Source organism: Solea senegalensis, linkage group LG8 (assembly GCF_019176455.1).
Source record: "Solea senegalensis isolate Sse05_10M linkage group LG8, IFAPA_SoseM_1, whole genome shotgun sequence".
Taxonomy (NCBI): Eukaryota; Metazoa; Chordata; class Actinopteri; order Pleuronectiformes; family Soleidae; genus Solea; species Solea senegalensis.
In genome coordinates, this window is record NC_058028.1 from 21,078,085 (window position 1) to 21,090,976 (window position 12,892).

Genomic DNA, 12,892 nt, shown 5'->3' on the forward strand with positions numbered 1-12,892 from the left:
TCACAGATTATAATGATGCGTCGTCTTTCCTGTTCAATTCAAGTCAAGTCAAAGAGAAGTTTACTTTTGGTGTAGTCATCTGATGGAAGTCACAGAGACACCACGTCCTCGGCCAATCACACTCGTGTACCCCTCACCACACACACACACACACACACACACACACACACGGTGTGAGACATTGAAGACACGTTGGAAGAGACTGGATGAGACGTTGACTGCAGAGACAGAGCTGCTCTTTTCTCAGGTTTAAATTCTCACATCTTCACATCTTACTGTGTTTGTCATTTATCTTCCGCTCTCTGTAACAGTCACTTAAAATGGTTGACTGGGACAAGAAAATGGTGCTCTTCCTGGTCTTCTGTTCTATTCTCGGTCTCTTTTTTTTTTTTAATTCACAGTGATCTGGATCATCTGTCGTCAGCAGAACTCGGACGAGTCGGTACACAATGAAATGCCAGTTAGTTTTGCCTTTGCTGCTGCTTTGGACACTGTCAGGTAGGCCTCTGTCATCCTCTTTAGTTTTTTTTTTAATTCAATAAAATCCAAATAAGGACAAATATCTCTCTTTACAACATCCTGTAAGAGAAACGACACCTTTGATGGTTTTGAATGTCAAATCGACCTCATTCATTTTGTAACGGACATACAGTAAGAAAACTGCTTTGAGGGATAAATGCTGTTTTTTTTCCATGTGTTTTCCTTCTGCTCAGGTTCAAACGGTCATATTACAGTGACAACTGAACCAGGTGGGATTCGGGTGCATTGTGGAGAAAATACATATACTACAGAGAATCAGACGTCTCTGGAGTTGCCTTACGAAGACGGAAATTCAGGAAACTACAAATGCGAAAACACAAGTGTCCCATCGCTCAATGAAGAAATCTACGTGAAGTTTCGAAGTAAGTTCTTTTTCTATTATGTCATAAAACAACGGGTATAATCATAATTCCATCAATTATACTTGAACAGTACATTATTCATTGTGTGTGTGTGTGTGTGTGTGTGTGTGCAGCCTGTGACAACTGCATTGAGTTCGACACAGGTTCAATAGCAGGCTTAGTTATTGGAAATGTGGTGGCTACGGTTGCGATCGGAGTGGCTGTCTATCTCGTTGCATCCCTCAGTGGTCCAGTTAAGGCTCAGAAGACAGGTACAGTATCTATCTTTATCATATATGTCATATTTTCTTGCTCGTATAATGAAAACATATTTATCAGCGGCGACTGGGGTGTATTTTAATGAAAAGAGAAAAAAAGCACTACAAAAATCAAAAAAAAAAATGGAATAAAGTGGTGCTTGATCGATGTTAGATCAGACCTGGTGATCTGTTCAGAGCTGAGAGAGAGACAGACACACACACACACACACACACAGGGAGAGAGACACGCACACACACAAGCACACAGAGAGAGACACACACATACAGGGAGGGAGAGACACACACACACAGGGAGAGGGAGACACGCAGGAGAGAGACGCACACAGACAGACACACACACACACACAGGGAGAGAGAGACACACACACACACACACAGGGAGAGAGAGGGGAGAGAGAGAGAGACACACACACACAGGGAGAGAGACACACACACAGGGAGAGGGAGACACAGGGGAGAGACACACCCCACAGGGAGAGAGAGACACACACAGGGGAGATGACAGGAAGAGAGAGAGAGACACACACAGGGAGAGAGGGAGACACACAGGGAGAGACACACACCACAGGAGAGAGAGACACACACAGACACACACATACAGAGGGAGAGAGACACACAGGGGAGACAGGGGAGAGAGAGAGAGAGACACACACACACACACACACACACACAGGGAGAGAGAGAGAGACACACACACACACACAGGGAGAGAGAGAGACACACACACAGGGGAGAGAGACACACACACACACACAGGGAGAGGGAGACACACCCACAGGGAGAGAGAGACACACACAGACACACACATACAGAGGGAGAGAGACACACACAGGGAGAGACAGACATAGAGAGAGAGACATACATACACACACACACAGACATACACAGGAGAGAGACACACACACAGGAGAGGGAGACACACGGGGAGAGACACACACAGACACACACATACAGAGGGAGAGAGACACACACAGGGAGAGACGCACACAGGAAGAGAGAGACACAGAGAGAGAGAGAGAGAGACATACATACACACACACACAAACAGAGGGAGAGAGACACACACAGAGTCTTTTGCTGTGACAGTATGATGTTGTTTTCAAACTAGTTTGACGTCCACAAAGGTTTATAAAGACATGATTGACTCAGTCATCACATGTCTCACCTGCTTTGGAGAAGACGTGTCCACATCTGCAGCTGCACACAAGAGCACAAAGTTACTGGACTAACATGTTTATATGTGGTTATGTGGGCCAGTCCGCTGGGCTGTGGGCAGCAGTCTTTGGGCCCCAGAGCTTTCCTATCTTTTGTATTGGATGGTGTCCCTGTGTGCATGCCCCACCATAACAAGAGTCTATGGATAAGATTTGTGTGTCCCAAAGGAACAGGAAACACGTCTGTACTGTAAACGAGTGAGACGGAACGTTTTTAAACTACATTTGAATGCAGATTACACGCAGCAGTCACGGTCTATATCACGTGTAGCTCGTTCATTCAAATGTTCCATGTTTCTATTAATGACTTTAGATGATTCCTAACTTCTTCTTCATGTGAGACTGGTGGGGCGGGGCCCTAGCGCCCTCTATGGACGGGCCGACACTGAATTATTTATGAAAGACAAGATGAATAAGGCCTAAGAAGCGACACTATTGGAACACTGACTCCACAATGTTGACAAACCCTAACGTCTCAATGTAGAAAAGGCTGTTTTGTGTTTTGAAGTACGAGGAACTCATTTGTGGCGTTGAGGGTCAAAACATGGCGGTATTTCAGAATAATGGGAATAGAAACACTCTGGGCTTATTGAGAATATCCTGTGAGTGTCCTTTGTTGAACTTTGCCCGAATGATTTCCCTCCTCTTTTCCATCAAACTCTGCGTAAAATCCCTGCAAAGACACTGCAGAGACTAGAAGACAATGGAGGCAGGAAATGACATTGAACTGTTGCCAGGATCTTGGGGCTTTGTCCCCGTCACACTCTTGATGTGCCTCACCTTTTTGCGTCACATGAAATATCATTGTGTTTGTGTTTGGATGTTGTTCCGATGCTTTGTGTTTTTACCGTCAGGAGCACCACGACTTCCTGTGTTTTCACAGAAAGTATAATCTGCTGACATTAGATTCATCTATTTTAAATCACGTGAAATGAACTCCTGGCATAAGTACGCAAGAGTATTAGGGCCACATGGAAAAAATGGCATGAATTCTGAAATTAAAGACTCATTAAAGATTCTGACTCATTCGCTAATCTCAAAATTCTGACTTTTTTCTCGGAATTCTGAGATTAAAGTCAAAATTCTGACTCCTTCAATCTCAAAATTCTGACTTTTCTTCCTCACGATTCTGACTTTTTCTTTAATCTCAAACTTCAGACTTTTTTTCCCCTCACAATTGTGAGATTAAAGTCAGAATTCTGACTTTTTATTTAATCTCAGAATTCTGACTTTTTCTTTAATCTCAGAATTCTGACTTTTTCTTTAATCTTTAAATTCTTGAATTCTTTTAGAATTCATGCTGTTTTTTCTTTTTTTCCTTCTTTCAACATAATATATATATATTTTTTAACATGTATTACACTAATACTCTTCCGTACATAAGCCTGTGCTTATTGAGTTCATGGGATTTTATAGTAAGTGATGAAAATAATAAAATATTAAAACCCAGTAGTTCTGTATATTGTATCTTATTACACATTAGGAATGCATGTGCAGATAGTTTGTGATTGTGTACATTTTTTTGACAACTTTTCATTAATGTCTTTGTCATATATTTATCCTCAGCTTCTGGTCGACAGCATAATATTGTTCCCAATGAAAGGAACAGCAGAGCCCCCAATGAACATTACCAGGTCAGATTGAGATGTGAAGCCCTCTCAACTGCAATATATGCTAGATTGAATGTTTGTTGTTCTGAAATAATACTAATATGTATCTATACGTTTAATCCCTCAGCGCCTGAAGTTCAAGGCCGGTGGTCAGAAAGACGAGTATGATGTCATTAAAAACAGAAGGGGACTCTCCTCCTGATTCACTCCCACGCTCATGTTGTGCGACCGCTGAAAACACACTGTACTGTATATGCTCTTCTTCTTCTTCTTCTTCTTCTTCTTCTCCGCTGCATCGCAAACATCAGTAGGCGCGTGTTCCTGTGGTCAGTGTTGTGGCAGCACGCCTGCAGATGTGTCGCTTGGTCAAAGAGTGTCGCTCTGCTTTGATGTCATTTGTCGTTTTGACATAGTATTACTCAGACTTACCACTCGCATGTTGAGTGACCTGATTCCTGTATTGCATTTGCTTATATTAAAAAAACGCGTAAAGACACACAAATTCTGTGTTTTTCTGTGCTTTCCTCTGTAACTAGGGCTGCTACGACAGCTAATTCATCTTAATATAAATAATGTTTTTTTTTGTAAACTTGCAATCAATCAACAATTACCCACAGCTGATACCAGAAGATAATAATATAATATAATTATAATATAATTATAATATAATATCATTTTATACACGTGTTATGCAATAAATCTTAACCCTTGAACACCGAAAGTATCGTAGGCGACAGGTTTGCGCAAGCACACTTTGCATTACCGTAATTACACATGGGATACATTCCAGCGGTTTCTGACAGCTATGAAGTTGCACGTCATAGCCAACGTGGTTATTATGGTAATTTCACTCGTGCCGTTGCAGGAAGCCGGCGAATCACCGCCTTTGTCACCAGAGAGGAGAGAATTTGAAAAATGCCTGTACATAGTTTCCCTTTTTTTGGCCTGTTTTTGGAGATTGAGACACAAACTCACACAAATGTCATTTTAAATATGTTTTCAAATTTCAAATTTAACACTACTAGTGCTTTTTCTAAATATAACTTTTCTACATTTAAATGGTTAATACACTATTTCAACATGCAGCAAACTGTAAATAATTGCCAGATATTGAAAGTAATACTGGAAAACTGGGAAAAAGCACTTACTCACAGGACATTTTCTGGCTCTTTTATGGTTGAAATAAGCAAATTTATTTTGTAGCCCAAAGAGTATCTCCAGCGATTCATCTGTGAGTGTCGGTCTCCTGGAGTGACTCGTATGTCACAGTGAAAACAACAAAAACTCAACTAACTATGTCAGGTAATGTAACGCAGCTTTGAGTGGTCTTTAAGACTAGAAAAACACTATATAAATACAGACCATTATACATTTTACTCACTAAATGTGTAATATTTCTTGCTTTTAAAAAAATTATAATTTTTTAAATAACTGTGATTCTTCTCAGTGTGGGACCAGTAACCGCTGAACTGGTCACGCACACAGTATGTCCAATTTTACACCTGTGCAACTTTCATAATAATATAGTGTATTTTTTACTCTCTTATTAGTCAGTGCAATTTTGTTTTTAATATCTAAATTTTCCCTGAGATTAAATGGTTGTTTGTCTCTATGTTACTGTCAGCTGAGGTTGGCACAGCTCCCCCCGCGACATGTGGAGGATAAAACAGTAGATGGATGAATGGATGTACTACATCTACATTTTCTTATGCATTACTTGCACATAGGTTCTTCTGTTGAGAGAAAGCAGCACAAAATGTCATTGTACCTGTGTATAACGACAATAAAGCTCATTCTATTCTCTTCTATTCCATCATCTTTAGTATCATTAGTCTTTGCCCCCTAATGATGAGCTGCCATAGGAAGTTAGAGAATCTTGACTACTTTTTCCACCACCTTGCACCCTGTATATATCTCAGTGCCAGGCTGTGTCAAAATGTCGTGATGTATATGGTAGAAAATTACACAATACGGTTAAAGACGAGAGGCTGTTTTTAAACTTTAAAATAGCATCAAAGGAGAGGAGGCGGCAGAGGAGAGAGGGGAAGAGATGAAAGGCCCGAGCTGACTTTAGAAGAAGCCTCCCCAAAATCTAAAAGCACTTGCTCAGACTCTGCTGTTGCACACACCAAGCAAACAGAAGAGCGAACGGGTTGCTCAGACGGCACGACCCTGATCAGCGCACACACACACACACGCACGCTCATGGTCACGTATCCACGCACACACGGATGCTCGCTCACATGACTACACACACTTGTCAGGCAGATGTAGGTCTGTGTGTGGGAGCAGTTTGACTCACGACAGTCAGATAGAGGAGCAAACACAACATCCCCTCCCCCTCTTTACCTCTGTGTTTCTTTGTGGCACACACACACACACACACCTGATGAGGATAATAGCATTAAGTGTGGGAGTATTTCCGCAAACTCCTCGCACCTCTTAGCTCATTCAGTTTGTGAGAATGTATCGTCATTAACACAGAGCAGACATATTTCATGACACTATGTTTCCAACTGTCATTTCCATCAGTGCAGCTGTGCTCTGTCATTTTGGGGGAAAAAAAACAAACAAAAAAACCCAAAAGCAAACAAAACAAATGAGGCCAAAACATGACACGACGTTTCCATCGCCTGTTGCAGCGTATAAGAAGCACTCTGATCGCGTTCAGCGTTGTGAAATGTTCCAAAGAGTTGTTAATCACTTGTTTCATGTAGATGTAGCGGTGAACTTTGCTCACAAACACACATGGGGAGACCTGAGCGCTGAAAGCGTGTGAATGGTGATTGTGAGCATGTCGCTGGCTGTGCTCCGGAAATGAGCTGCGGTTTTGAGGCTGTTTCATTAACTTCACACAGTGATATCTGCCAAAAGCATCTCATCTCCGTTTCCAACCGAGGGCACACAGAGAAAATGAAAACAATGGTGTCCGATATATTTATCATTGGACGTATCTGACCAAGAGGTTTTTTTATTTATTTATTTTTTTTACAGTGCTCTAAAACAGACATTAAAATGACATGAGATGAGGATGTTGCCTGCACTGCTATTTTTGTATTACACAGACAGCTTGAGATTGATAATTGAAACATATACAACATGGTTTCATGTGACATGATGAACAGTAGAATATATAAATACTTAGAACCCTGGGTCACATGTTTTGGGTTCATTTGGCATCTTAATATGCAGTTTCTCTCCTCCTTGTGTCCGTGGGTGTGTCTGTGTGTCTGTGTGTCTCTCAGGTGGATGTCAGCAACCAGGTGTCACACTGTGAGTGGCTCATTTAAAGTAGATTGAGTGGATGGAGCGACAAAAACACTCCTTAACCTGCACTTTGGGCTTCATCCTCACCTTCCCAAACGAGTCCTGTGGCGTTTCAAAAGCGTTAAATGTAGTTTTGGGCGCAGTGAGTGAAGATTGGAAAATGAAGTTGTTGGGCGTGGTAAGCTGCAGTGAGTAGATTCTTTGCTTTTGAGAGTTTTTGTTTACTTAAAGGAATACTTCAACGATTTGCATTTAGCTTTGTATTACTAGAATAGATGTTTTTGAAAAATTGTTCTTCCCAACCTCAGTTTCCCCAGAGTTGAGAAATATCTTCATTCTTTTCTTTGTTATGTTTGTTATTCTTTGTTGTTTGTTATGTGCCCACTTGGTCCCGTTAGCGTAACTGTTAGCAAAGATGGCGGACACTGTTTACATTCTGGGAATGAGGTCCTGTCCCCCTACGAGTGGCTCTAAAAAGTGCGGAATTAGAAAAAGAAATTATAATATAATATATAGATATTTCTCGACTTAGTGGAAACTGAGAAATGAACAAAACTGCTACACTTATTTGAACAGACTTTTGATTCATTTGGCTTTCTTTGGAAAGAGGAGGTGGAAGACACACACCCCTGGTTTCCTTAGGCTAGGGACGTAACAATTATATATCAGAAATATTCTTGACAGTTGTTTTTGTATTGTATTTAATCCTCTGACTGCTTCTTGGCTGCAGGCCTTCACTCTCCTTCCCTCCTTCCTCTTCACTTACTGGACATAAAAGAAATATGCATTATTTTTGTTATTGTGAGAGTTTTCCGTCATCCGATATGTATTGTATCATCAGATTCCTGCTAATTAAACAGCCTGAGAACATGCACCTCATAAACTGACAGCTGCTCATACAGAAAACATACATTTCTTTATTCAAAATACGACAAACAAGTTGTTTTTTTTGTTGTTTTTTACAGTACTCCAACTTTTTATATTAAAAATTAGACCAATTGCACTGGAAGCACAAAATATACACAACTAAATTAGAACATAATTAGCATCACAAAAGTAGATTTAATGACACTTGTGTTGGATTGAATTGGACTGTACAGCTGGATGTAATATACAGATAATATATAGGTGTATATACAGAAAAAAGACACAATATAAACACGGATGTAAATCACTGCGGTGGTGTTGGCACACAAAACAGTGTAAATAATGGATGTGAGTGATTTAAATTTAAATACATCAAACCAAAAGCCTGTGTGTGCACGGAGCACACTCCTGTATGTGTCCTTTGCCCATGCAGCCTTTACACCACGTGACCTAGTGGACTGTCTCGACTCTATCCCATCCTGTTCACGACACTGTAAGGGTCGTCGGAGCGAGTGCGGGGGTTCAGTTGCTGCCAAAACAGAAAGAAAGAAAGAAAGAGAGAAAGAAAGTGGTCTTAAATGTGTAATACATCGCAGTCATATTTGACTCGTAGGGTCTAAGGAAACCTAAACTCTTCACTAACACAATTTGTGAAAAACAAAAAGTCAGCACGGCGTGACAGTGAACGGAGCTAAATTTAGCCCCGCCATCATTATTTTGACAATTTGACACCTGTGATTTTCTGACTGTGACACAGAATACACCTGTATTCATCTGCGTCTCGAGGACGTACAGTGAATAGATGAGGCATATATTAGCAGTATGTATAAAGGTATAAACCCTAATGTGGAAATATAACCTACAAAAAAAACCAACTTAATAATACCAGGTGTTTCTTCATTTCACATGAATTGTGACTTACGATACAACAAGAGTGATCTTAATGTATTGATATCTTATGTCCTTTCTTCAATAGGTCAATAATGATAACTAGCATCTTTGCAATGTGTCCACGAGGGACTTTTGATGACACGGCTGGGTGTCATTTCTCATCGCATGTCTCTGTGTTGTGTTACGTTAGGTTATGTGGCTGCGCAGACATGTATAACATGGAAGACGACGGCGAATGCAGCACCTGGTCCAGTACTTACCTCATAAGGAGAAGAGGTGCTAGGTGGAGCGTGGCCTCCTGAACGAGCAGGTACTACAAGACAATAACAGATATCATTTCCATGAGTGTTTGTGACCTTGTATTTTCAACTTTACTCACAAGAGTGCTTGGTTATTCATTGTACATGCATTTAGACCAGGGGTGTTTCACGGAACTTGACCTGAATCAAACCAAAGCAAGTGACATCGGGGCCTAATTATCTAGTTTCTAACCATGGTATAATTGCATTCTCATGCTGTATTCACACCAAATCAATCTCTGTCGTGCCACGGGATAATTTTCACACGTATTAAGTCACCGTATTATTTTAAACATAAGTAACGGGCAATTCTTTTCACCGTCAACCAAAGCATTGTTGTGGGAAAGTCTGCAGAGAAGAAACCGTCGTCTTGTGTGGTTTCACTACACCATACAGAGCCAGACACAATGTGACGAGTTTCACCGTTAAATTCAAGAGCTTCGTATGGATGAGCGTCGCTTCTAGCGATCCTCACATGACGTTTCCCTGAGCGGAGTCTGGCCACTGGAGAGTGTGTGGCGTCGTTCGGAGAATCTGGCTGATTGGCCATTGTGTTGTTGCGTCAGTGCGATTTTCCCGCAAAAGTTGAAGGATTTCAACTCGAGCGACAGACACAATTCCTGCGATAGACACGATGGATGCAATTTTGTAAAGTTTACATACAAAGTTGATGTGTATCCCCGCACATTTTCTTGCCCCGGCCGATTTTCACGCCGCATCTGACGCATGAGTTGAACATTTTCAACTTTGGCGAAGAATCGCGGCGACATAATGGCCAGTTAGTATTGAGATTCTCCGGATGGCATCACATACTTGCTAGTGGCCAGACTCATAACGGAGGTAATAAACTGGGAGAAGTTGTGTCCGGCCACGGATGGTGCTGTGAAACCACACTTCTCCGTAGACATTTCCACAACAGACAGTGCAACAAAGTTTTGGTTGATGGTGCAAAGATACGACAAATTCTTCTGTTTAAAATCTGTTTAAAATACAGCAGCTCACACTATGTACACCAGACGCAACCTGAAAAATCGTGTCCGGTATGAGCACAGCATCATGCTCACAAACTAGTGGAGCTGTCACTGAAATGCTGTTGATGTGGAGTAACATAGCAAGTCTTGTTGCCCACCCATGATTTAGACACGTTATATAAATCCTTATTATATCAGGATAAACTCGATAAGGCTACATATGCACGTAGGTTATGCCTTTCATCCACATTACCCCGGCATTTTAGGGAAAATTTGAGAAAAAAAATCCATAACAATCAAATTGAATTCAATTTATCTAAAAAATGGAAAAGGTTTCATTGTGCTGCATTTAAGTATAGTTTTTGCAAAAAACAAATACCTAAAATATGCAATTACGTGCACTCGCTTCCTAATTGGCTCTTGTCGGCCCCCAACTCAATCAATTGTGACCAAAAAGCTCAGTTTCTTGTTTTTCTTAAGCAAACAACTACAGAAAGGAGAGTGCACTTCCTGTTTCCACTGGCTTGCACATGCCCAATGTAGCTGAATGTTTCTAGGTTTATAGTAAAGGTTACTGCTGGAAACACTTGTCTGGATACTGAATGTTTCACTTAAAATTCCATTTTTAAATGAAAACGCAGTAGTATGGATGTCGCCAGTACCTCAATATGAAATATTTTCAAGCCTACGTATTTTGAGTCAGTGGAACACCTGAAATAGGACTTACAAGAACTTTAGCAGCGGCATGAATTAACATACCGTGTCTTTAATCCACTGCAGTGACTTAAAAAACAACTTAAAATTCAGCATGTATCAAAACCAAATCATCCTTACTCGGCTAAGATGATTTGATTAAAACTCTAAGACTGAGTGAACGTTTACGTTTTGGAGTCTGTGCAGGTTTGGCTGAGCTTTTCTTCTTGGTGCACTTGTAGATGAAGAACATCAGAATCGTTGTCGCGACCACGTCCACAGTGATGGCCAGCAGGAACATAAACGCGTCGAGCTCCACACAATTTGCACACGCTAGAGAACAAAGACGGAACGTTAAAGGCGCGTTGGCTCAGAGAGGACAAGTGGTTCAGGAAGCACATCATGAGAAATGATAGGGTACTGCATTTTACTCACCCTTTCCTTTCACGTAGAAATAATATTTAACGTCTTTATCATTCTCTTGGTCCTTGTATATACAGTGGTACAAGCCTCTGGTTTCACTTTTGTAGATAGTGTTATAACTGTTCATATTACTTCCCACTTCTTTGCCATTTTTGTACCATTTTCCCTCCTCTGGACAGGTCATTTCGAACATCGCGCCATTGAATGTTACTGAGAAAAGACAAGACGCAAACATCCACATACACACACACACACACATGAGCATCCTTGTATCCAGTTCTTTTTCATCATTAAAGGAGGACAATGTGAGGATCCAAGAGATGAGTTGCATCGTGGTTTAGTACGAACGCCTCTGACGTTATAAATCATTTTCTCTCCCTTACTACACGTTCATCACACCATGAATGATAATTATGCAAGATACACATTTACCAAATCAACAACCGAGAAAATAAACGATAAAATAAAAGAACACAGTGAACGACTACAGCAAGTTCAACCAAACATGAGTGACTAAGAGAAGTGTGACCTCGCTACACAGATGTCACAGTTCTCCTACAAAAAAAAAATACAGGACATTGAACGCTACCAGACTATGCTTTTATCTAAATTCTGAGAAGCAAAATATAAATATGGGACTTTAAAAATGTAAAATATTTACCCATCCCAGTAGCCTTCGCGGTAGCTACGCACAGGAAGAGCACGGCGAGAGCAGCTTGAAAAGCCATGCTGTTGGCTTCCTGAAGATGACCCCTGCTTTTGATCTGGGCTTCGAGATGTGATTATTGTATAGAACTAATGTGAGAATGTCTCTTCTACAAGATGCAGATGGCATCAATCTGTCACCTCTGTGAAACAGAAAGAATAAATGGTGAAGACCACTTCCTCCACCTTCTCTCGCTCTCTATCTCTCTCTCTCTCTCCCTCTCACTCACACACACGCACACAAAAGATTGTTTTTTTTTTTCAAGTTGTAGTTAAATCTCCAAATGATGTAAAGCTGATGGAGAATGCTCTGATTATCAATATCAATTTACAGTTGCACACAAGTTCTTGTTTTCGGATTAGTTTAAAAATGCTAATTTATTCCCGCCAAGAAATATTTATATCTGAGTCGAGGTGTATTGTCTCACTTAACCAGCACAGTAATATACTGCATGACCTTACGACTGTGAAGTTGCAGTAAAAACTGCTTGTTTTTATAAAGGAAGACTCTGCGATATCACAGTAATAGGTGACATAACAGTGACAGCTGTCAGTACACAGTAGTTTACTATATTTAAGTACAGTATCTACATACACACACAGTCATTTGCTGTGAACGTACAGTCGGATATTTTACAGTGTATCTTTTTACAGGTGTTGGAAATGTCTCAGATGCAAACTGCTGCAGTAAATATCAACTTTATCACACACACACACACATGATAGTTCATAAGCTGAGAAATTAAATGAGAAGCTGTAAAAAAGAACTGGTTAACTGATGCCAAACCTG

At 40.7% G+C, this 12,892-nt stretch overlaps 2 protein-coding genes across 3 annotated transcripts; one reads left to right on the forward strand and one right to left on the reverse strand.

Moving 5' to 3' along the window:
- Window positions 1-75: 75 nt before the first annotated feature.
- On the forward strand, window positions 76-4,488 carry LOC122773099 (T-cell surface glycoprotein CD3 gamma chain-like). Of its 2 annotated transcripts, XM_044031493.1 has the most exons (6): window positions 76-247; window positions 402-498; window positions 714-902; window positions 1,016-1,153; window positions 3,943-4,010; window positions 4,114-4,488. In XM_044031493.1, the coding sequence occupies exons 2-6, from the start codon at window positions 450-452 to the stop codon at window positions 4,186-4,188; spliced, it is 519 nt and encodes a 172-aa protein (XP_043887428.1). In that variant the 5' UTR covers window positions 76-247; window positions 402-449; the 3' UTR covers window positions 4,189-4,488. The 2 variants fall into 2 exon arrangements, with proteins under 2 accessions (XP_043887428.1, XP_043887429.1); XM_044031494.1 differs by having other exon boundaries at window positions 76-498.
- A 3,703-nt stretch (window positions 4,489-8,191) lies between these two features.
- Window positions 8,192-12,304, reverse strand: LOC122773083 (T-cell surface glycoprotein CD3 epsilon chain-like). Its single transcript, XM_044031471.1, has 5 exons — window positions 12,059-12,304; window positions 11,410-11,607; window positions 11,164-11,307; window positions 9,272-9,324; window positions 8,192-8,649 (listed from the first exon to the last, which is right to left on the reverse strand). The coding sequence occupies exons 1-5, from the start codon at window positions 12,123-12,125 to the stop codon at window positions 8,590-8,592; spliced, it is 522 nt and encodes a 173-aa protein (XP_043887406.1). The 5' UTR covers window positions 12,126-12,304; the 3' UTR covers window positions 8,192-8,589.
- Between the last annotated feature and the right edge of the window lie 588 nt (window positions 12,305-12,892).

Coding starts and splice junctions, on each gene's coding strand:
- LOC122773083 (XM_044031471.1), bottom strand. CDS start 12,125: ATGGCTTTTCAAGCTGCTCTCGCCGTGCTCTTCCTGTGCGTAGCTACC. Junction 9,325..11,163: donor ACCTGCACAGACTCCAAAAC/GTAAACGTTCAC, acceptor ATTGTCTTGTAG/TACCTGCTCGTTCAGGAGGC. Junction 8,650..9,271: donor GCACCTCTTCTCCTTATGAG/GTAAGTACTGGA, acceptor CTGTTTTGGCAG/CAACTGAACCCCCGCACTCG.
- LOC122773099 (XM_044031494.1), top strand. CDS start 450: ATGAAATGCCAGTTAGTTTTGCCTTTGCTGCTGCTTTGGACACTGTCA. Junction 499..713: donor GCTGCTTTGGACACTGTCAG/GTAGGCCTCTGT, acceptor CCTTCTGCTCAG/GTTCAAACGGTCATATTACA. Junction 1,154..3,942: donor AGTTAAGGCTCAGAAGACAG/GTACAGTATCTA, acceptor ATTTATCCTCAG/CTTCTGGTCGACAGCATAAT.